General features: G+C 39.4%; 2 protein-coding genes across 2 annotated transcripts; one reads left to right on the top strand and one right to left on the bottom strand.

Annotated features, from left to right (window-relative positions):
* Positions 1–430: 430 nt before the first annotated feature.
* On the top strand, positions 431–15,117 carry gpr179 (G protein-coupled receptor 179). Its single transcript, XM_053238376.1, has 11 exons — positions 431–1,846; positions 2,367–2,475; positions 4,796–4,892; positions 5,027–5,238; positions 6,279–6,347; positions 6,931–7,040; positions 8,823–9,061; positions 9,809–9,947; positions 10,049–10,151; positions 10,267–10,416; positions 10,791–15,117. Exons 1-11 carry the CDS (start codon positions 795–797, stop codon positions 13,644–13,646), a joined length of 5,136 nt encoding a protein of 1,711 aa, XP_053094351.1. The 5' UTR covers positions 431–794; the 3' UTR covers positions 13,647–15,117.
* Positions 15,118–15,213: 96 nt separating this feature from the next.
* On the bottom strand, positions 15,214–21,149 carry mrpl45 (mitochondrial ribosomal protein L45). The gene is made up of 8 exons (XM_026940939.3): positions 21,008–21,149; positions 20,122–20,317; positions 18,671–18,788; positions 18,298–18,396; positions 17,011–17,059; positions 16,419–16,568; positions 16,175–16,348; positions 15,214–15,388 (listed from the first exon to the last, which is right to left on the bottom strand). The coding sequence occupies exons 1-8, from the start codon at positions 21,068–21,070 to the stop codon at positions 15,290–15,292; spliced, it is 948 nt and encodes a 315-aa protein (XP_026796740.2). The 5' UTR covers positions 21,071–21,149; the 3' UTR covers positions 15,214–15,289.
* Positions 21,150–22,826: the final 1,677 nt, after the last annotated feature.

Here is a 22,826-nt window from a genome sequence, read left to right as displayed (position 1 = left end):
CACAGTTGTAACATTCTTTGGTTTTAGTTCAATTGTTCATTTTCAGTGACAAACAAACAAACAAACAAACAAACAAACAAACAAAACAATCCAGTATTGCAGTTGTGGCAGTATTTTCCTCTAGATGTGCAGCCCATCTTTTATTTAAAGAAACAATTAGATCTTGGTATCAAACAAATACATATACAAACACACTAAACACCATAAAAACCATTCAATCTGTAGAGAGTGGTGGGTTAATCCAGAGCATGGTGAGATTCTGCTCTATGCCGTAATAATCAGGATTACCCTCCTATGCACTTGTCCACTCACACACATACTGAAACTCTAATATTAACAAATGTATCTGTCTCATCACCCCCACTACTAGGGAGAGATGTGAGTGATAGACAGAGTGAGCGAGAGGCAGAGGCTTTGCACAGGAGTTGCAGATCAAATGAGTATTGAATCCCACATCAACAGAGGGAGTGGGAGAAGGGGGACTTTACACTCCTCTCTGCTGTACTACCTCTGTCTCTGTGTCCTCCTACAGCCTCCTCAACAGCTGGCTGGTTGTTTGTACTCATCACATCTGTGCGTCACTGGAGTAGCAGATGCTGCAGCTTCTTAATTTCTGCTGGCTTTATCCAGAATTCTGAGAGTGGACAATTCCTATATATTTTTTAAAATTATATCTATGGTGGTAAGGTAAATTGCATGTTCATGTGCCTTTGTAATAGAGCACCACTGACAACAGTAAAGAACGCTGCAGCCTCTCCAATACCAACTACAACTGCTACAGTTTTTCCACCTGTATGTCTGGGAGTAGGAACTTCAAACATCAGAGACGGGCGAGCATCTCTAGATCAGCACTGGATGGGCAAGTTTCCAAAGTAATTTTTTTTACTTTTTTCAAGAAAAATCACAGTGATTGTAGCAGAGAGATGTGGCTCTATATGAAGAGGAGCTTCCCAGAGAAACCGCTGATCCTGGTCCTCTTTTCTTCCCTGCTCTCTGCCCAGCTCAGCCGCAATTTAGACTCCAGGACTTCTTCCATCCAGGAACCTACTCCAACAGCCTCCAACATAAGCTGTACAGTAGAAGAGGAGCTTGCTGGCACCATGCAGCCTCCAAGTGTCAGCACAAACCCTCAAGTAGTAGTAGAAGAGGAAGAGCAAGACTGGTCTGTGCCTGAAAATTACCTCTATACCGGTGATGCCTCACTCCTGAGTTCCTCAAGGTGCCATAAATCTTTCCAGTTGACTGCTCAGCATGGTGCTATCCCACAAGACATCAAGGCCCTCCTCTACCAGCCTACAGTGTCCTTGACCAACACTGTGAACTTCCTCAACCTTATCTTTCAGGCAAGTGAACTGCGGGAGACCAGCATAAGGGAGGACATAGAGTGGTACCATGCGCTGATCCGGTCCGTGCTTGTTGGTGAAAGACCTAGCTTGGTGAGACATGCTCTACTAAGCTTTGATGCTGATCCTACAGCACCTCAACCACAGTTGGTACTCTGGGCCTCCAAGGGCTTATCTCAGGACATCTACCTGCAGGACCTCACTTTGGCCTGGGAAAAACTTCACTTAGTGCCCCATGGCCTTGATCAGAGTTGGTTCACCTTACAGAAATCCAACAGCCCATCCTTTCCTAGCTTGTCTAAACAGGTCCTGCTCAATGACCTCAGCACCCTGGATACACCCAAGTGGGCACACGGGGGGACCTATGTAACTAATAGCAGTGGACTGCAGTGGGGTGAAGCCCCATTCTTGGAGTGTAATGAAGGGCGTTTCCTGCCTGGGTGGCTACTTACACTTTCTATGCCTTTTTATGGGCTGAAGCCAGACCTCAGTCCTGAGTTCAGGTCAGTCAAGGTTCTGTCTCAGTCTTCCAAGACCCTACACTCTTAGAAAAATATAGTAACCTTAAACGTTCTTTGGCTTGTCTGTCTTTTGTAGGACCCCTTAAAGGTTTTATGTAGAACCCTACACAGTGTTTCCTTATCAGAAAGGGTCCTTTTAGACTGCTAAGTACAGTTAACTGTTTATAGAACCATTGAACCCTTGTGTATGGTGTTGGTTCTAATATGTTATCCAAAGTAAATAGATCACCAGTGCTGAACAAGTCTTGCATTTTAAAAATATTTACGATCAAAACACATCACCGTGACCAAAACATACCATGCCTTTCATTTGTCAAATTCTAAATTAACTGTTTAATTAATTGACTAACTTAATTAACACTTAATTAACCAGACCAAAATCTCTATTTTCTTTCCATTCCTTCAGTTCCACATTACATCCTCACAACGCAACTATCAATTAAAGGCATAGCCTGACCTCACAATAAATGCCTGTCTTTTATCTTTTTGGTTCTGTTGGTAGAGGTGTGATTCGTGTAGATGTGAATATCCAGGATTTTGATGTAAACCAGTGTGCCACTGGGGATTTCTGGTTTGCTGACACACATCAGTGTAACCGTACCAGCATGGAGGTAAATTCTCTGCAATCACCAATCAATGCAATTAACACTTATATAGTCAAGTGTGGGATGCAAAACTCTGCAATTTAATTATCATGCAGCTAGACTGTGAACATTAGCCAAAATGTAAATGCAATATAGTTTTGCCTAAAGAGCATAATTTCAATACTGGCTTGAGCATTTAGCTCTTATTTGTTATTTTATTTGTCATTTGTCACTTGGAAAAATAAAAATATTTTCTTTTCATAATTTTCAGAATTTAATAAGGCAATTGTTTAAACATTGAATTGATTACAGCTATTACAATTATTCCACTTTTAATTGAATTATTTTTATTTCCTACATTTCTACATTTCAAGTAGGCCAAGTCATCGTCCATATTGGTTTGCATAGGAATATAATACATGCATTACTGTAAACAATTTTAGCTACACCAGCTATAGAGCATAGAGTATAACTTCATATTATCATAAGACAGTATGTGAAGATGTACATTTTTATAAACAATAACTCATAATAGCGTCTGATTAATAGGATTTAAAATGAGTAATTCAATAATATATTGGGACTTTAAAGGGTTAAAAAAAAATCACAGCCTCACCACAGAAAATCCAGTATTTTACTATTATACTCCATGTACAATCTGAGAAACCTTTCTCACTTGCCTCCTTAAATTATTGTCTTATGTACAACATTGGCATTCTCACTCAGACTATCTGGGCTTGATTTTTATTTCTTGCTATAGCATTTTCCTCTGTGACACCTTTTTCTCTTATCATGTGCTCTTTCACTCTTCCGCTCTCAGTCTCTCTCATACCTCCCCATCTGTCTCTGCCTCACTCAGGCCTCTTATTTAAAGAGCTTTGTGCTGGGTGGTACAGGGATAATCTGGGAGATTAATCCAGCGTAAATCCAGTGATGTCAATATCCATTTCCCTAACGCACCTCTCCATTTGAGAGGAACAGGAAAAAAATGAATCAATAAAATTTCTGTACCAATCCTGTCTAGTAATGTCATACATAATGTTTGAATGTCCTAGTAGGACAAACCCTGGGATTTCTGAGAAGAAGACACACAGAGAAATGTTGTTTTTCGTTTGGTACTCCAACACTCTGAATTTGAAATGAAATGAAACCATGATTATGACGTTACAATTCAGAATTAAAAACGATTACATCTACAAGGGGGTAAACCATATAGAAAATACAACCATTTTACATAATCTTCATTTAGATAATACTAATAAAATAGATTACTGACTGCTCAGTTAATTCTTGGCCAGTTTCAGTAAAAAAGGATCATTCGGTTGAGATACTGATATTCTGACATTCAGTAAAATAAAAAGAAAGAAAAAAATCAGTTCCATTAAGATAGCATTGTATGCACGTGCACAGGATTATGGTATATGAGATACTGTATTTCTCTATGCCAAAGATAAGCTTTCATAAGCTTTTTAACCACCTCTTATCACCAGTCTCTTCTATGATGGAGAAAATGGAATGACAACAACAACAACTTTGCACTAAACATACAGTATTTCATATATTATTAAATAATAATCATAGGGTTTTATGGATTTTTTATGGAACACAAACTGTATGTGAGTTTAGGGTTAAAGTTTCCTGAAAAAAAAGCCTTTAAAATAGGCATTAGCTATCCATTTAGATTAACACAGCTTTTCTAATATGAGGGCCTTTCAATGCTGATGAGAGTCTGAGAGTCTGCCTATGTAATTACAACAGAGCACTTTCTCTTTCTCTCTCTTTCTCTCTTTCTCACAAACACCCACCCACCCACACACCCACACACCTCTTACTAACTGGACTCATCAGATATTCCGAATGTGGAAACAATTGGTCACTCTATTTTCACAGTTTAAAACAGGACACAGATATAAATCTTGAGTACGAGATAAATATGAGGTTACATGGGAAAACCCTTAACATGGTGACCTTCTTGAACTAAAATCATGAAAAGAGTGAAAAGGAAGGAAGTTGCTTAGGTTAGGCTTATTTCAATTTCAATAAGACATGTAGATATCTAACAAGATTAAGAAGACACTAAAAACATTTGTTTTGGTGAAATATATTTATGTGCCCTTAAATTTTAGGGGTCAGGTATGTTATATGCAAAAAAAAAAAAAAGAAAAAAAAAGAAAAAACCCAAACGGAAAAAAAAAGTTTTTCGTTTTGATTAAAATCTATATTACCAGAATTCAGCCACAGTGATATCTGACAGGTTTTCCCAGACTGCCACACGTATTTGTTTAAGACACGTTGGTTTCTGGTTCTCTCACCATCTCACTGTCTCTCTTGCCTCTCCTCTACCTAGTGTGAGCCGATTCCTAAGCAAGGGTTTCGTCTTGGCCAGTACTGCTGCCGATGTAAAGAGGGATACTACAGCCTGCCTGTGGTCACAGAGGACCAGTGTACGGCCTTTTGTCCAAACTATATAGGAGCAAATGTAGAACAATTTTTAAACAGCAATAAAATAACCAAATGTTCTGCTGCTACTTCAGTTCTCAGTCTGGTCCTACTCTGTGATTCTGTGTTGGTGAAACAGTGGGTGATGGTTCCAGTAGTACCCAGGGGTGTTACCCAATGATTCCAGTGTGTGTACCCTGCTGGCCGGGCTGTAAGCGGTGTCAGGATGGCTCCCCATGTTGGGTTCAGGAGGACTGGAACCTGAGAGCAGTGCTGTTAACTGTGCACGGCTTCTTCATGGCACTTGTCCTTATCAGCATGCTAAGAGTGTACCAATGCCGGAGGACAAGAGTGAGTAATCAGAAGTGATCTGTCTCTCTTTCCTAAACCACATGAAAGCAATAAATGTGATTTAAATATATTTTTGGTTTCAGTTGTTTCACTGTATGGGCAAAGGTATGTGGACACCTGACCGTCACACTCATATGTGGTTCTTACCCAAACTATTGCCACACAGTTAGAAGCACACAACTGTATAAAATGTCTTTGTATGCTGTAGCATTACAATTTCCCTTCACTGGAACTAAGGAGCCAAACCTTGTTTCCAGACACCTGACCATCACACTCATATGTGCATTTTGAACATCCCATTCCAGATTTAGTCCCCCTTTTGCTGTTATAATATCCTCCACTAGATTTTGGAGCGTGGCTGTGGGGATTTCTGATCATTCAGCTACAAGCGCACTAGTGAGGTCAGGCGCTGATGTTGGTGAGGAGGTCTGGGGCTCAGTCAGTGTTCCAGTTTATCACAAAGGTGTTCAGTGGGGTTGAGGTCAGGGCTCTGTGCAGGACATTCGAGTTCTTCCACTACAACCTTAACACACCACGTCTTCATGGAGCTTGATTTGTACACAGGGGCATTTTGATGCTGGAACAGGTTTGGACTTCTTAGTTCCAGTGAAGGAAATTGTAATGCTACAGCATACAAGGACATTCTATACAATTGTGTGACTTTGTGGCAACAGTTTGTGGAAGGCTCTCATATAGGTGTGACGGTCAGGTTTCCACATACTTTGGCCATATAGTGTATGTACAATACTGTTCCTACGATAATCTATAGATTAGTAACTTTTCTGGTCACAAACTACATGTGTTTTTATTCAGCCAGCTAGGGCAGTACAAATTTTATGGATTCTAAAGTTTTCTGTCTAAAGTTTTCTGTTTAACTGTTAATTTTTTTGGCCAGTTTTGCTTTCTATTATAGACAGCTCTTAGGCTTTTCTGTTGATTTATGTATAATTTTTTTACCCCACTTTCCTATGAATTATGCATCATATAAAAATCCTTCATGTTTGTGTCTGTCCTCACGTTTCTCTCCTTTCAAATGGCAGCCGATTCGAGCATCTGGTCTCCTGTTGCTGGAGATTATTCTTTTCGGGTCTCTGCTCCTTTACTTTCCAGTGAGTGTGTGAATAAAACCTTCTTTTCAGATTATAGCATAATGAGATTATAACATAATGAGATTAAAGCATAATAGAGCATAATGAGAAGATTCAGAATTAGAAGAAAAACTAAAGGCATAGCATTAGCTAAAGTTACTCAACATTTCACCTTGCAACATCTCTCCTTGCGTTGATGATGATGAAATTCCATCACATCAGTTTACTGTAATTATGCATTGTGTTTATTCAAATCCTGAATAATTTTAAATCTAATTTTATTATTGAAACTAAAGCATGAGGATAAGCTGGACATGGATTAAAAACACTACAGTACAACTGTCTTTTTTATATTTGTAGCAAAATGACAGAACAAAGATTTATATGCTTAATAAAAAACAAAACAAAAACAGGACTCATGTGGCAAGCAATACAACCACATCCTTCTATTGAAACCTTTTTAGTTGGTTCTCTGTACACATATTAAGAATAGAATTAGACTTTAATTCTCTTTCTTTACTTTGCGCCTAGAAAAGCAGATTGAATTATTCCAGGTATAAGGAGTAGTTCTTGGTAATCTATGTATCTACATCTCTGTTTATAGGTCTTGATAATATATTTCAAACCCAGCACGTTTCGCTGCATCCTGCTCCGTTGGGTCCGTTTGCTTGGCTTTGCCATTGTTTACGGCACTGTGACATTGAAAATGTACAGGTGCGTATTGCTAACCTGATAATCACCATTCCATCCAGCTGATCAATAGCAGGGTAGAGCAGAGGAAGATGTCCCCCAGGTTATTGAATGGGCTGGCTCTGACTCTTTCTGATATTCAATCAAATTAAATTTCAAAGATTTTTGTGCCCTGAACATTTTTGAACAAGTTTGAGTTCATTTGTGGCTGTAGATAGTAGCAGTAATCTATACACTTATGTCTATCTATATTTTCTATGTTGGAATTCATATTAATGAAGTAAGAAAAATTACATCCTCACCTTAATTCTGCCACAAATACACATTGTAACAGACCCTTAAGTCACACTTACAAATTTATGAATTGCACTTCATTAGAAAACAACATGTCAAACCAAGTGGCATCTATTTTAAGGAAAGATACCACAAGCACACTTTTCCCAAAAATCTAAAAAAAAAAAAATATATATATATATATATATATATATATATATATATATATATATATATATATATATATATTCTGGTATAAATGATTAGACAAAAAAAGTATATGGACACTTAAGGTTATTCTGGTTGTCACTGTTAAGCCATAGTTAATGTGATGAACTACATCATGTGGTTACTCTGCTAGGGGAGTCTGTATGAAATTGAAGGTAACTGACTACATACATCCACTATAAATTACCTTGAGACCAGCTGGTTAAAAGTAAATGCAAAAATGACTAAGAAGAAGTTTTGAGAAAAGTTCTAGCATCATTTGTTTGCACAAAGAAGGCCACTCTATTAGCCAAATCAGCAAAATTTGTAAAAATTTTCAAAGATGAAGAACTTGTGAATGAAAACAGACAACTTACAGGCAGACCCAGAAGGACCACCAGCAGACTGGGCAGGATAATTTTAAGTAACATCAAGAAAAACAGGCGAGAAACAGCAGCAAGGATTGTTTCAGACATCAATAAGAATTACCAGATACAACTAGAGCACAAACTATTCAAAAGAGGATCAATGAGCATGGGTACAGAGGGAGAGTAATGAGGGGGAAACAATTCATCAACCTCAAGAATAAGATATCAACGGTGAAATTTGCAAAAGGAAATGCACAGAAAGACAACAGCTTGTGGAGTCTTATTTTCAGTTGAATCCAGTTTCAATTAAGATGAATCCAATGAGTCCAATCCATTTAACATGGATGGGTCTGATGCTAGAGTGTTTGTATGGAGAAAGCCAGGAGAAGAATTCCAACTAAACTGCACTAAGGGTATTGTAAAGCACAGAGGCGGCTTAGAGCTGTTTTTCCTACAGTGATGTTAGAGAGCTTATATTCACTGACAGAATTGGATTTTTCTGCAGGATAATGATGCAAAGAAACATTTGAAAGAAGACTTCCCAGAGCCCTGACCCAGAGCCCAGAGCATCTATGGGATACAATGGCGAAGAAATTGTTGATTGTCGATGCTCTAGTGTAGATCAAATGAAAGTTTTGTTGGAGGAAATGTCCATACAACTGTTCCAGAAACTGGTTGATTCCATGCCCAGACGTCATCGAGAAGTTCTGCAAAACAAAGAACAGCAAACTAAATACTAAAACACTGTGACCTTTAATGAAGCCACAACTGAGTGCCCAAATACTTTTTTTTTGTCTAATTATGACCTGTATATCTATTGCTTTTTGTATATTCTAAACATAACAGTCTAGTTTTGCTTGAAAAGTGTGCTTGTGGTATCTTTCCTTAAAATAAATGCCACTTGGTTTGATATATATGTAATATATTTGACAAGTAATGACTGCTATCATCTCCACAGGGTTCTGAACGTATTCCTCTCATGCACTGCCCAGAGAGTTCCCTACATGTCCAGCACCAGTGTGCTCAGGATGCTGGGAGTGATGGTGCTCACTGTGAAATGGTTTTTGTGTGCTTGGACTCTGGGAGTCCTTCAAAACCGGGATCGTAACATCCCTCTGCTGATTACATTAACCACCTCAGATGGGCAGAGTTTCAGAGTGTGTGATTTGGACCGGTGGGATTACATGATGGCTATGGGTAGGTGAAATTTGCAGGATTATGCCCCATGGAGTCTTTCATATCATTATATTCTGGTTATTTTAAATACCAGAGCCATATAGAAGATCATAACTTTAGCAGCCAGAACACTTTTTTAATCAGAATATTTAGGACCTCGTGAGCAATATGGTGGATTTTTATTATTTTATTATAATTATTATTAAATTATTTAAAATAATCGATTATAAGTATCTTAATGGAGTAAATCTGGACAATACCGCATCAATTAATGGTTACATATCAAGGAGATGTTCAAAACAGTAAATATCACGATTTTACTCCTTTGCATGTTTCTCATTACTTCATTTACTGCAAATATATCTGACTTTTAAATATACTTTAAGTATTTTTGAACCACCCAAAATTTATGTCTGCATTTTTATCATATATTTAAAGAAAACAGAATAAAGTTCCAGGGTACGTATCTTAACCAGAGACTAGCCTATAGTATAGCCTACTTGCACTTCCAGGTCGACTTGTTCATGGTGAAATGTACTGCAATGGACATTTTTTTCATATTTGGATTCATAAATATTTGATTTCTAGAAGTTGTATGGTGAAATAAGTAGAAACAAGAAACTAAAAGGAGTCAATATTTTATTTTAAAGAATAATAGTTTTATGAAAAATTTTAGTGTGAATAAATAAATAAATAAATAAATAAATAAATAAATGGAACATACCCAGACCTGTCAAGTTGACCACTGTTGATGTCTCTGGTTCTCAGCAGAGCTGCTGTTCCTGTGCTGGGGGAGCTCCCTCGGCAGTGCAGTGAAGTCTGTGCCCTCTGCCTTCCATGAGCCTCGCTACATGGGCATCGCCATCCATAACGAACTACTCTTCTCTACCTTGTTCCATCTGCTCAGGTGAGGTCTCAAGGTCATGCTAATATGCACAACAAAACCAGGCAAATATAGCAAATATATCACATTATTTGAATTGCGTCATGTATTTCTTCCACTCTCAGATTCATAAAGCCATCTCTACATCCTGACTGGATGCTCTTGCTGTTCTTTATCCACATACATGTCACAATCACTGTAACACTTGGCCTGCTGTTCTTTCCTAAGGTACTTCCCGTTTAAGGAGACCTTTTAGTTATGTTTATATGCCACAGATTTTGGTACTTGTTATGATTAATCTGTTTTTAAGTAAAAATCAAGATCAAATCAAATGTTATTGCAGTTCCTTCACATATCTCAACTCATAAAAGAGGATATTGCTTCAGAGATGTATGAGGATGAAGTGGACCTACGGCGTTCATGTTTACATCTGAATAATAGTTTTACATCTGCCTGCTGGAGTGACCACAACCTGGACCCTGACGACATTCGGGTAAACGTCCTTGACCTTAAACAGCACACAGACCAAGACAAAGCACACTAATGACTTATAGGCATACAATGTACAAATTATGTAGATAAGTATAATATAATTATAATTTATCATAGTGTTATACTATGCCTGTGGCATAAGTTTGATTATAAGATTATAAATGATCTCAATGTTCTGGACTCATTTCAACAACTACATCAGTTCACCTGCACAATAGTTATTGCTTGACCTTTTCTTTCACTTTCCTTAACTTCTACCTCTTCCTGTTTTTAGTTTATTTATTGTGTTTTATTCACTCCACTACACCAACCATGAAAGTCTGTGGCTCTCTAATCTTTTCTTAACTGAATATGCTTTATCTTCACTGGCATCAGGGTGAGCTGAAGAAACTTTATGCTCAGTTGGAAGTCCACAAGACCAAGAAAATGGAAAACAACAACCCACACCTGCAGAAAAAGCGCAGCTCTCGGCTCATGCTTGGCCGATCGATTATTAGGAGGATAGCTGAGATCCCAGACAGCATGAGTCGGCAGAGTAGCCACAAAGATAAGGACACTTCAGGAGCTGGAGGGACATCAAAAGGGTCTGGATCTTGCTCGGCAACTTCCGAAAGCACCCGTGTCATTATGAGGAATGAGACAGCAAAGTTGCCATCACCAGAGATACAAAAGTGTGTGCCAGTGAAGGATACTTCAATGGTAAATTCTTCAGTGAAAAACTGTATGAACAAGAGGGCCTCAGAGACAGGGTCTATCGACACAGCACCACTTTTCTGCAAGTCAATCAGTGCTCAAAACCTAGCCGTAGACAACAACTTTCTACAACCAGTGTCCACTCGGGTTCAGAAATCATTTAGTTTTACAGAAAAGCACAGAGATCATTTTCTTTCTCCTACTAAGAGCACAGTGGACACATCACATGATTTTAAAACAAGCCCAAAAGATAAGTCATTTGACAAGGCTGAGGTTAAAGAGGAACAGCCTACAGCCACAAACACGTCAAACCAAAAACATGTCACTCGCGCGCTCTCTGAGCAAGAAACCCTAACACCAAAGCTTACATCACCCCCCACACTACTTTATGTTTGCCCCTGGGAATTTGCCTCCTCCTTGCCCTCCTCTTCTCCTCCTGTAGCAAAGGGAGAGAGTGGTCTAGATTCAGATGTTGAATCTTCAAGACCAAAACCTCCAATCTCCTCAAGTGCTCCAGGATCACCATATAGTTTTACCAAGCCAATGGCCCGCTGTGGGTTCTCTTTCCAATCTGCAACCCAGACCCTCCTTTTAGCAAGGGGTTTGGTGGCTAAAAAAGGGAGTGGCAAATATGGCAGTAAAAATGAACTCAGCAAAGAGGAGGGAACATCACAACAGACCAGATCAGTGACTCTAAACAGTATGACTATACAGTCAAAGAAAAAGACACCACAATCAACAATACGATCTATGACTTGTGTTGATTCAAAACCTTGCCTTGTGAAACAGGCAGCATTAAGAGTATCCCTAGAGAGGAACTCCATAAGCAATGTCTCACCACATATCCACCAGTGGGAGTCAGAGGACACGGAATCTGAAAATAGAATACAATGTCAGAAAAGTGGCAAGCAAAGACTGTGTCTGACTCCTAGTATCGAGAGCACCAAACCATCCTGGCACCAAGACAGAGATTCTTTGACTGTTCCAAGATCAACAGTGTGTCGATTGGACGTTCCAAACAAGACTTGTCGACAAAGCAGCATTGCTGATATTTGCCCCTGGGAAGTGAAGCAGCAAGATCAATTACAACCCAAAAGTTTTTCTGATGATGATTTAACTCGGGAGGTGGACAGCAAGCAAATGCAAATAACAACATGGGACAAAGGTATTTGTCCATCGGAATCGCTAGGACAGGCATCAATAATCAATTGTAAATCTAGGAAAGGAACTGAGCAACATCAGAGCCATACAGTGTTCCCTTGTAATGTTAAACTAGATTCTGCCAAATCAGTTTCTGAGGCAACACAACCAACTGAGCGAGTTATTTATGTAAATCCTTGTCCAGACACAAAGACGCAGAGTCTTGTGCGACAAGAGACACTCCAAACTGATGTCTGTCCATGGGAAACAAGTGACACAGATACAAATCAAGAGATAATGTGTGTTGATGTATATCCCTGGAAATCAGATGCCGTACTAGGGAAATACTCAGAAACAATAAGGAGCACTGATTCAAAAAGTTTACCTACGCCTAGTCCAAGGCATTTCTTAACAAAACAACTTACCAGTACTTCAGATATGGATATATGCCCATGGGATTTTCCTGAGGGATTTTCCTGCCAATGGGAATCAGAAAAGTTACTTAAAACAGATGCTGAGAAACCAAGAGATTATGTCAAAAAAACTATAGCAACACTATGTCCACTGAATAAACAGCTGACAAGCACACCAGAAACCTGTCCATGGGATTTCCCTGAGTCACCACCTATTGTGAAAGAAGTCTATCTGTTGGAGTCAGAGGAAGCATCAGTGAAACCAATACAAGAAGACATGGGATTGCCTTCACAAGTGTCTGCAACTAAGAAAACAGACAGCTGTTCCCAAGAAGCAAAGGCATCTGAGTGGTCAGAAGGTATTGCCATAACAAAGGAGGCAGATACCTCAGTCCTACAAAAAGAAAGTGTGCATGCCAAAATCTGTCTTTGGGAAAGCATTACGCTAGAAAGTGAACAGCCAGTGAAATCATCTCAAAAACAAACAAGTCTACATGTTAATGTTGACCCATTGCATACAGGTGAGCATGAGAAGCAAATCCAAAAAAACAAAAATGCTTATGCTGATATTTGCCCATGGGAAACAGAACAGTCACCAAATCTAGATCAAAGTCAAAATTACCTTCAAGCATACTCATGTCCACGGGAACTAGAGGACTCAGCAAAGTCCAAAATGCAATCAGGTGTCTGTGTAGATGTTTCCCCTTGGGAAACTGACTCAGAACGACCAGCAAATACAAAGGACAGCATCAGTGAGAAGAGGGAAGAAGATACCAGTGCACATACTGCACAGGGGGCAAGGGCTAATTGGCCTCTGACTCAGTGTGATGCATTGTGGCCATGGGAAATGAAAGGAGGATCACAAACATCCATTGCTGAGCATGATACTAACTCTGCTATCTTCACATGGGAGGAACCAATAGCAGAAGAAGAAAGTGATGCAGAAACAGCGGCAGAGGCCTTTATCTTCCCACCTGACTTATAAGCTCCAAACTAAACCGCAAGAGCATTAGTGAGATCAGACACTGATGTTGGTGAGGAGGTCTGGGGTTCAGTCAGTGTTCCAGTTCATCCCAAAGGTGTTCAGTGGTGTTGAGGTCAGGGCTCTGTGCAGGACACTTGAGTTCTTCCACTCCAACCTTAACACACCATGTCTTCATGGAGCTCGCTTTGTGTACAGGGATATTGTCGTGCTGGAACAGGTTTGGGCCCCTTAGTTCCAGTGAATGGAAATTGTAATGCTACAGCATACAAAGACATTCTATACAGTTGTGTGCTTGCAAGTTTGTGGCAACAGTTTAGGGAAGGCCCACATATAGGTGTGATGGTTAAATGTCCACAAACTTTCGGCCATACAGTGTACATGTGGACATACCAAGGTTTTTGTTTTGTTTTTTTACCTCCCGCGTAGCATCACCAGCTGTTAAATTCAAAACAGTGACGTCCTGATAATGGTGGCAGAATTAACTATGCAGAAAAATTAGTATTCCAAGACAACCCAATCAGCATCAGTGAATTAATCACCCATTGTGTTTCAGTTTCATTGTGTATGCAATTCACATATTATGTATAAACATCCGACATAGCTATGATATAAATATGTGGCTATATGAGAACATATGGTATAAACGTGAGTGTTTATTCGTTTTTTATTTGTATTTTTTATTTAGGCTACTCATAACATCGGTAGCCGAATTGATGTAGTACACATTCGCCACTGTGATATTACCTATGACATTTCTGCAGCGCGGACCTCACTAAAATTTTGATCCTTGTTACGGTCCTGCTTCTACCTAGGTACATTTTCCCATTTGGTCCTACATTACTGTTTCTCTCCCGGGTATTTGTGTTTCAGTCTGGAGATTAAAATCTCCAGTCACACCATGGGATCGCCTTCAAGTCAAAGACTGTTGTAAACATAGATATTATTCACTCAATTGATCCAATCAAAGAATTAACAATGACAGAATTAACATTTTTATTGTATGATTTTATCTTGATTATAAGCATAGTGCATTAGATGAGAAAGTTTTTCATTACGTCTAAAGCCATTCTTGTGGAACACAAATGTTCGTGATATAGCCAGGATATATTCAGGAGGTCATAACTATCATAAGTGATTTGTATAATTTTTTTTGGTATAATTTTACTTATGTTAAATGTTACATGTTCTTACCTCATATTGATGAACTATCTGCTTGTTAAAGGTTATTATTTTGTCTTTTCAATATATTTCATGACACTGGATGTAATGTTTAACACCTCACCTGTAATTTTGTTTGTGCAGTGTACACATTGTCATAAATAAATGTCATGCACAAGCAATACAGCAATTCTGTGATTTTCAAAGTGATTTGGACTGTGTACAGTATTCTTAAAAACCTTATGTAAAAAAAAATAAAATATCTATTTCATAACCTTTCTGAAATCAGCTGTATAGTACCAAATGCTTTTTGTAACTTATTGTAAATTGACCACAGCTGTACAAACCTTACCAAATTCCCCTGCACACTAAAATGGTTTGATGAGGACACCCATGGAGAGCCATACAGTTTCAGGAACATTAGTTTATTTCACAAGTCAATAATGAAATCTGTACAAAGATGACTGAACACCCCACCCTCTGGCTTACTTATGCCACTGCACTGCCTTGGGCTTAGGCACGTCATAATTAAGAGTCTCAAACTCCTCTTCCGGTTTAAGCTTGGGGCCTGGGATCATAACAGTCTGTGGAAAAATAAACAGGAATTAGTATGGCTGAACCATTGTCAAGAGTAACACAATAGAAATAACAAGTTTACCATTAAAGCTGCAGTATGTAACTGTTTTTGTTAAAAATTAATCAAGTAGCCTTGTTGAGACAGTAGAGAAAAAAATACTTTAAAAATGAACTGCTGAATTGGACGACTTTTTTTTTGGACTCATCATGCCACAAACACAGATCTGTCTACTCTCAATGACACTATTGTGAAGTACTGAACCGCAGATATCAGAGGAAGATAAACATGGCACTCCCATACTCTAACTCCCATAATCCCTACGCAGTAATGCAAAATTGGTCGCAATTTTGCAATACCAAGGCAATGTGCTTTCTTGCTACAATTACAACACATTCTCCCAGCTAAGCACTCAGATAGCTAACTACACTCTCAGCTAGCTAATATTAGTCTAAACCATTCACACAGCAATAACTACAGCAAATAATTACAAACATTTCACTAAGTCTTGACTCTATGGACTTTCAGCTAACCTGCATGGCGCAATTATCATTATGAAATGTTGCTTGCAGTAACATAGTTCTACTAGTGGGGTCTCCAACACCCTGTATCTGTATAAAAGTTATATACTGCTGCTTTAATAATCCTGCTCAGTAAACAATTCGTAGGCCAAGAATGCATGTGCTACTTCATAGCTAAAAAAAGGAAATCATATAATCTTACACATCTTTTCACAACTTCAGTCAGAGCAGAGAGAACTATTCTATACTACACTATGTTACTTATACTAACAAACCTTAAGGATGGGTTCTTTAGGTGGCGCCCATGCTGGGACAATCTTGCCGTGTAGTCTCCAGAGGCCATATGGGTTGACCAGGTGTCTCTCCATCACCAAGTACTCCAGGACATCCCTGGGCTCCTCTTCATCTCCCAGCATCAAGCGGCCAAATCGGTCATAGATTGCCAATGTCTGAAAAAGAAGACTAATAAAGCACTGTCGCCTTCAGTGACGTTACACAACAATCGTTTATTTAACTCACCTGTCTTGAGTGCATGCGGATCGTCACTTGACCATACAGATTGCCCTTACTGATCATGTCTGGGCATCTGGCGTGGACCAACCGCGGCGGCTCCAGAGACTCCACAAAGCGCCAGCGCAGTGTTTTATACCTATTTCCTCCAACCATCTCCTGCAAAACAGAGCAAGCTTGTGACACACTGACAAACGGTTTAAAGGTGTGGCCTGAAAACAGTTTGGTATTCAATTTACATGAACATGTAATGCAATTTATCCACCCATCCAGCCATCCATCTTATCTGTACCGCTTATCCTACACAGGGTCTTGGGGGAGCCTGGAGCCCATACCAGGGAACTCGGGGCACAAGGCACAGGACACCAACCCATCCCAGGACACCATCGCACACACATTCACACACTACGGACACTTTGGAAATGCCAATCAGCCTACAACGCATGTCTTTGGACTAGGGGAGGAAACTACCGTGCCCTGTAATGCGATTTATGTGACATAAAAATGAATGAATTAAGGTATGTATGTGTGCATGTAATAAACAATACAATCATAACATTTACACAGTTAAGGTTGAATGACATAAAAGCAGTTCACATACAGGGTAACACCTTTCCGTGACCAAAGAATGGAGCTTCTCTTTGTTGAACCTAGAAGAGCGGAGAAATGAAATATGACTTTGTATTCGACTCATATTCATAAATATAAACAACAAAAGTGCTATATTACAATAAAAGAACGGGCCAAGGGAATAATGACACTGAGGAAACAAATAGCTCTTTTTAGTAAACAGTGGAACTTGTATGAAACATTCGCCTATTCGATATGAATCGTATGTAGAGATAACTTTCATAATTAATAAATTCTGGATTACTGATTGTTTAAACACAATTAGAGATTCCAACATTGCTAATATGAAAATCCTAACAAGTAGGGAGAAAAAAAAACAGAATTTTACCACAAAAAAAAAAAAAAAAACAGTGTTATGTGGATGGCTCCAAGAGCATAAATAATAAACAGCACAAAGGATCAATTTTTACTGACCAGACCCCCCACCCCCTCCCCGCCACTGATTCACAAAAGCAAAAGTTCACAAATTCACAGGTCAAAGTTCATCAAGTGTAAAGTATCCACTACAAAAAACAATTGTGTCTCTTCCCCTTCAGTGAATTGGCTTTTCATCCAGGTGAATTGTATTCGTATTGGTTCTGACCGCTGCTTTATCTGAAAAATCAGAAAAGCTTTTTCTTTTCTTTTTCTGTCTTTAGATGACTCCTACTCTACCTTTTAATGAACCTATTGAATTAACATAACATTACTTTGCATTGTATCAATTATACTACAAATGTACATTGGTAAATACAGTAAGTATCCCTGCGATCGAGTTGCATTTATCTATAACTGATCACCTCCCCTTAATACACTTCACTTCATACAGTACAACTTCAACAAAGAGCAGCAGTGCAGTGGATCCTCACCATACTGCTTCATACACACAGCTGAGACTGCTCAAACACGCGGCTCAACATTTACACTAACGAACAGCTCAGACGCTGACAAGAGGACGCATTTTGATTGAAGTAACTACACTGACTACGTTTACAAAAAAGAAGGAAAATCAAACAGCTCACATGTGCAAGACTCATGACATTTAATAAACAGACTCATGACAAATGACACATCACTATCTCGAATAAAAATGCATGACTTCCCGTCTGCCAAAAGCAGTGAAATGAAGGGAAAAGGTGCTCCACGTCCCTGAGGAATTTATAGACTTCAAAACATCACATGGCTGAGCTAATGAATAGAAGTCTGTTTGTCAGACTGGTGGACACTTCTCGAACACTCACAAGGGTTTAAACAAACAAACAAACAAAGAACTTCTTACTGTGTTAGCGCCAAATGAGCCTCGATGAAGACTTCCTGAGCTTGCATGGCAAACTCTTTAGTAGAGAACTCTGGGTCATGCTCCTTTATTTTGCGGATCCTTGGTAAAGAAATTCCCACAGATATTATTAATGTTAGATATTACATGTCATGATATAGAACATAACTGAGCATAAACCTACGCATGCATCAAATTGTAGATCTTTTATATTTATTCAAGGATGACAATTTAAAATGATTATGTTAGTGCCAAATCCCAGGTCCTGGGGAGCCTCAGACTTGTTTTCTGTCCCTTCTAACATCTGTCCCCTCTGCTCTATGTGATATTAAGAAGGAGAATACAGCAGCGCGTGTAAAATGCTGATGTTTCTTACGCCAGCTGTGAGGCAGCACTCTGTCGCAGCTGCTCTGTGCGCTGTTTCAGCCCCTCTTTGGACAGAGAGGAGAGGCGAGCATCGCCCTCTGGAGGGATGTATGGATCAAAGACTCCGGCTATCACAGTCATGTAAAGCAGAAACATAATTCTTAGAAACAAATCTAGCAAAATACTAAACAATGATTCAGAGGTGGACAATGAAAAAGGTATTAGAACAAATAAACCAAAGCCAGACAAAACAGCTGAAGATAAAAACAGGTTATATCTAAGATTCTGAGCAACATTACAATTAAAGGAAAACTCCACCCTTAATGACTTGTATATCAATATTTATAATTAATGTGTGATCTTCAATGGCATCCAAGATTCACCTTGTAATATAATTCTGACTTTTTTAGTTTAAACTTTTTAGTTTAAACATTACTCGACATGTTGGTCCATATTCACTTTCACTAGTGAACGGTCCTACATTACCCACAATGCTGTTGGAGCACCCGCTGACACTGGCACCAGTGGGAAGTAGCCCCTGCTTCATCTCTAAATAAACAAAGCTATGCAGCAGCACGTTATCCTTTATTCTCATCTCTACACTCTCAGCTTCCATAACATTCATGCTAACACTACCATCATCACCACTGTGTTTGTCATCATGCATATCACTATCTAAGTTCTCATTAATAGTGAAATCTAACAGAATGGTGAGTGAGTTTTTTTTTTTCTTCAGGAGCCAAGAGTGAAATCTTTATCCCTAATGTTTGAGACTTTCTCCTATTAAACTCCATTTTAACTGCCCTGGCAATGTCCTCTTGTGACATCAATGTTGCACACAACCATATCTTCTCACAGGAATAACAAAAATATAGCAAAACCAACAAATTAGCACACAGAATCACTAAATTCTGGGTGGATTTGGCTCAATGGTTAAGGCTCTAGGCTACTAATCAAGAGGTCAGGGGTTCAAGCTCCAGCACTGCCAAGCTGCTACTGTTGGGTCCTTGAGCAAGGCCCTTAACCCTCTCTGCTCCAGGAGTGCTGTATCATGGCTGACCCTGCACTCTAACCCCAACAAGCTGGGATATGTGAAGAAAGAATTTCACTGCGCTGTAACATATATGTGACAAAATAAAGGCTTCTTCTTTTAAACACATCACAAATATTGATTATGTATTAAGGGAGGAACTTCGCTATAATATTCCATTGGTGAGACATGAACATCATAACATAACACTGAAACTATTTGCCTAAAGGTGAGGCATGTATTGTGAGGTATCAGATTGAACATATTTAAGGTTTAAAAGTATGAATTGCATGTTTAATAACTACATCAGTGATCTGACTATCAAAAATGGCATCCATATTATCAAGATATTTTTCCATGGGTTGGGTGCTTTGCGAAAACACTTTACGTCTGTATATTAAAACATGCAGTGAATTGAAAACAGCAGGTACCCGTGCATGAGATGTTAATGGGTCTCTCCATGTACTCCTGTCTGATGACCACTCCTGCGGCGCGCGCCTTCGCCTCCTGCTCAGAGTGGGACTTTTCCTTCAGCCCCACAGCTGGAGGAATGAAGTAGCGCTTCTTGGTGCGAACAGGAACAAGTGCAACCTGGGGCCATTGCACATCCAGGAAAGGCCCAACACACTGCATGCGTACAGATACATCATACCATGAATCACCTACATCAATACTTTTACTGCTGTGGCACGTCTCTCTCTCCATCCCTCCCTGATTCATCCTGATGCTTTATGTCTGTTTGGAGCCTCTGTACATGTTGCTCACCTCCTGCTGCTGTGCATGGTGCTACATAGATACCCTAAAGACATGAACCCTAAACAGTTCATGCCCAAGTCTGATCTTCAGTGCATGATCTTACCTGGATACTGTACACCTGAGAGTTGCTGCTCTAATCATAAAGACTATCATGCTCACACCAAGTATCTGTTCAACACACTTAGTGTTTACGCTTATAGAGTACAATGGTGTAAGAGTAATGATTTATAATAACACCAAAAAGGAGATCCCTTCTGAGTCTGATTCCTCACAAGCTTTCTTCCTCATGCTGTCTCAGGGAGTTTCTTTGCTTTAAGATTTACCTTAATATAAATCTGTGACTGTGATCATGTCATTAGTGCATCATGATTGCTACTACATTAAAACTGAATACATACAGCAAGCCATTCTGCTGCTGTAGACTATGAAAACCATGGAGGACAGAAATTTGCTTCTCAGCCTCTTACACATTTCTGTCCTCCTCCTGAAAGTCAAACAGTGCTGTGTATTCAAGCTAGCGTTATATTTCAAACTACTCATCAATATTACATAATTTCATACCTTTACATTCTTGCAGGTGCTCTGATGAAGGAATTTTAACGTCCTACACATGGACGTCGCCATTTTCTTAGCTTCTTCTTCTTCTTCCTCTTCGAGTGGTGTTGTTTTGAGTAGAAGGCAGCGCCGCCTAGTGGCAGGGAGAAACACTGGCTCTTATGGCGGTAGTACAACACACCCAGAAACGATGAGAAATACACTATATGGCCAAAAGTATGTGGACACCTCTCTATCACATCCGTATGTGTTTGTTGAACATCCCATTCCAGATGTAGTCCCTCCTTTCCTGTTATAATAACCTCCACTCTTCTGGGAAGGCTTTCCACTAGAGTTTGGAGCGTGGCTGTGGGGATTTGTGTTCATTCAGCCACAAGAGCGTTAATAAAGACAGGCACTGATGTTAAATGAGGAGGTCTGGGGTTCAGTCGGTGTTCCAGTTCATCCCAAAGGTGTTCAGTGGGGTTGAGGTCAGGGCTCTGTGCAGGACACTCGAGTTCTTCCACTCCAACCTTCACACACCATGTCTTCATGGAGCTCGCTTTGTGCACAGGGGCATCGTCATGCTGGAACAGGTTTCAGCCTCTTAGTTCCAGTGAAGGGAAATTACTATCCTACAGGATATGAAGACATTCTATACAGTTGTGTGCTTCCAACTTTGTGGCAACAGATTGAGGAAGAACCACATATGAGTGTGATGGTCAGGTGTCCACAAACTTTTGGTCACATAGTGTATATATTCTATCAAGATGTGAGAGAACAGGTAATCCTTTGCCAAGTGTATTAAATTCAATTAAACCTAGGTATCATTTTAGAAAAATAAATCCATGTATTTTATTTTTACAAGCATGGTTTATTATAGTGATAAGCTTAGCATATTGTAAGAAGACAATAAATTCATATGTTGTACAAAACACAGCAGAACAGATCCTTAAAAAAAAAAAAAAAAAAAAAACCCACTAAAAACAGTAACATCTATCCAAAGTTCTACACGCCCTAGCACTTATCTACCACACTGGACCTCTGTATGTTTATGGTCCTGACCATCACACCTATATGTGCTTCTTCCCTAAACTGTTGCCACACAGTTAGAAGCACACAATTATATAGAATATCTGTGTATGCTGTAGCATTATAATTTCCCTCCACTGGAACTAAGGGGCCCAATCCTGCTCCAGCATGACAATGTGTGTTTTCATGCCAGAACATGTGGCCTGCATAGAGCCCTGACCTCAACCCCAGTGAACACATTTGGGATGAGTTGGAATGCTGACAGCGTGCCAACATCACTAATGCTCTTTTAGCTGAATGAGCCCAAATCCCCACAGCCACACTCCAAAGCTGAGGGTATTATTCAATTTTAGTAGAGGTAGCAGTAATATTAGTAGAGGTGGTGGTAGTAGTAGTAGGTGGCAGTGGTAGGTAGCTGCTTCTGCTTCTTCTTCTTAGCATTAGTAGTAGTAATAATAATATTAGTAGAGGTAGCAGTAATAATCGTACTAGTGGTAGTAATAGTACAGGTGGCAGTAGTAGCACTAGTAGGTAGCAGTAGTAGGTATTAGCAGTAATAATAATAGTGGTGGCAGTAGTAGGTCGTAGTAATAGTAGGGGGAGCAGTAGTGGTGGTAATAGTAATAGCAGTTGTAGCAGTAATATAATAGTAATAGTAATGTAATAGAAGTAGCAGTAGTAGTATCAGGCTACAAACTGGGGATCTAAGGTGAGTTTCAACCCTGTTTACGATCGCTGTACAAGAATCTTCAGATGTGACCAAATAAAAGTCCAATAATAGGAATAGTACTGTTAGCAAACAGGTCTCTGAGAG

Source organism: Pangasianodon hypophthalmus, chromosome 11 (genome assembly GCF_027358585.1).
Source record: "Pangasianodon hypophthalmus isolate fPanHyp1 chromosome 11, fPanHyp1.pri, whole genome shotgun sequence".
Lineage (NCBI taxonomy): Eukaryota > Metazoa > Chordata > Actinopteri > Siluriformes > Pangasiidae > Pangasianodon > Pangasianodon hypophthalmus.
This window is presented reverse-complemented; position numbering and strand designations above follow the sequence as displayed.

Excerpts from the sequence above, each read along its gene's own strand:
- mrpl45 (XM_026940939.3), bottom strand. The coding sequence starts at position 21,070 with ATGGCGACGTCCATGTGTAGGACGTTAAAATTCCTTCATCAGAGCACC. Across the intron at positions 18,789-20,121 it reads CATTAACATCTCATGCACGG|CCGGAGTCTTTGATCCATAC; the intron begins GTACCTGCTGTT and ends TGACTGTGATAG. Across the intron at positions 16,349-16,418 it reads TCCGCATGCACTCAAGACAG|ACATTGGCAATCTATGACCG; the intron begins GTGAGTTAAATA and ends CTTCTTTTTCAG.
- gpr179 (XM_053238376.1), top strand. The coding sequence starts at position 795 with ATGTCTGGGAGTAGGAACTTCAAACATCAGAGACGGGCGAGCATCTCT. Across the intron at positions 2,476-4,795 it reads GTAACCGTACCAGCATGGAG|TGTGAGCCGATTCCTAAGCA; the intron begins GTAAATTCTCTG and ends TCCTCTACCTAG. Across the intron at positions 7,041-8,822 it reads GTGACATTGAAAATGTACAG|GGTTCTGAACGTATTCCTCT; the intron begins GTGCGTATTGCT and ends TCATCTCCACAG.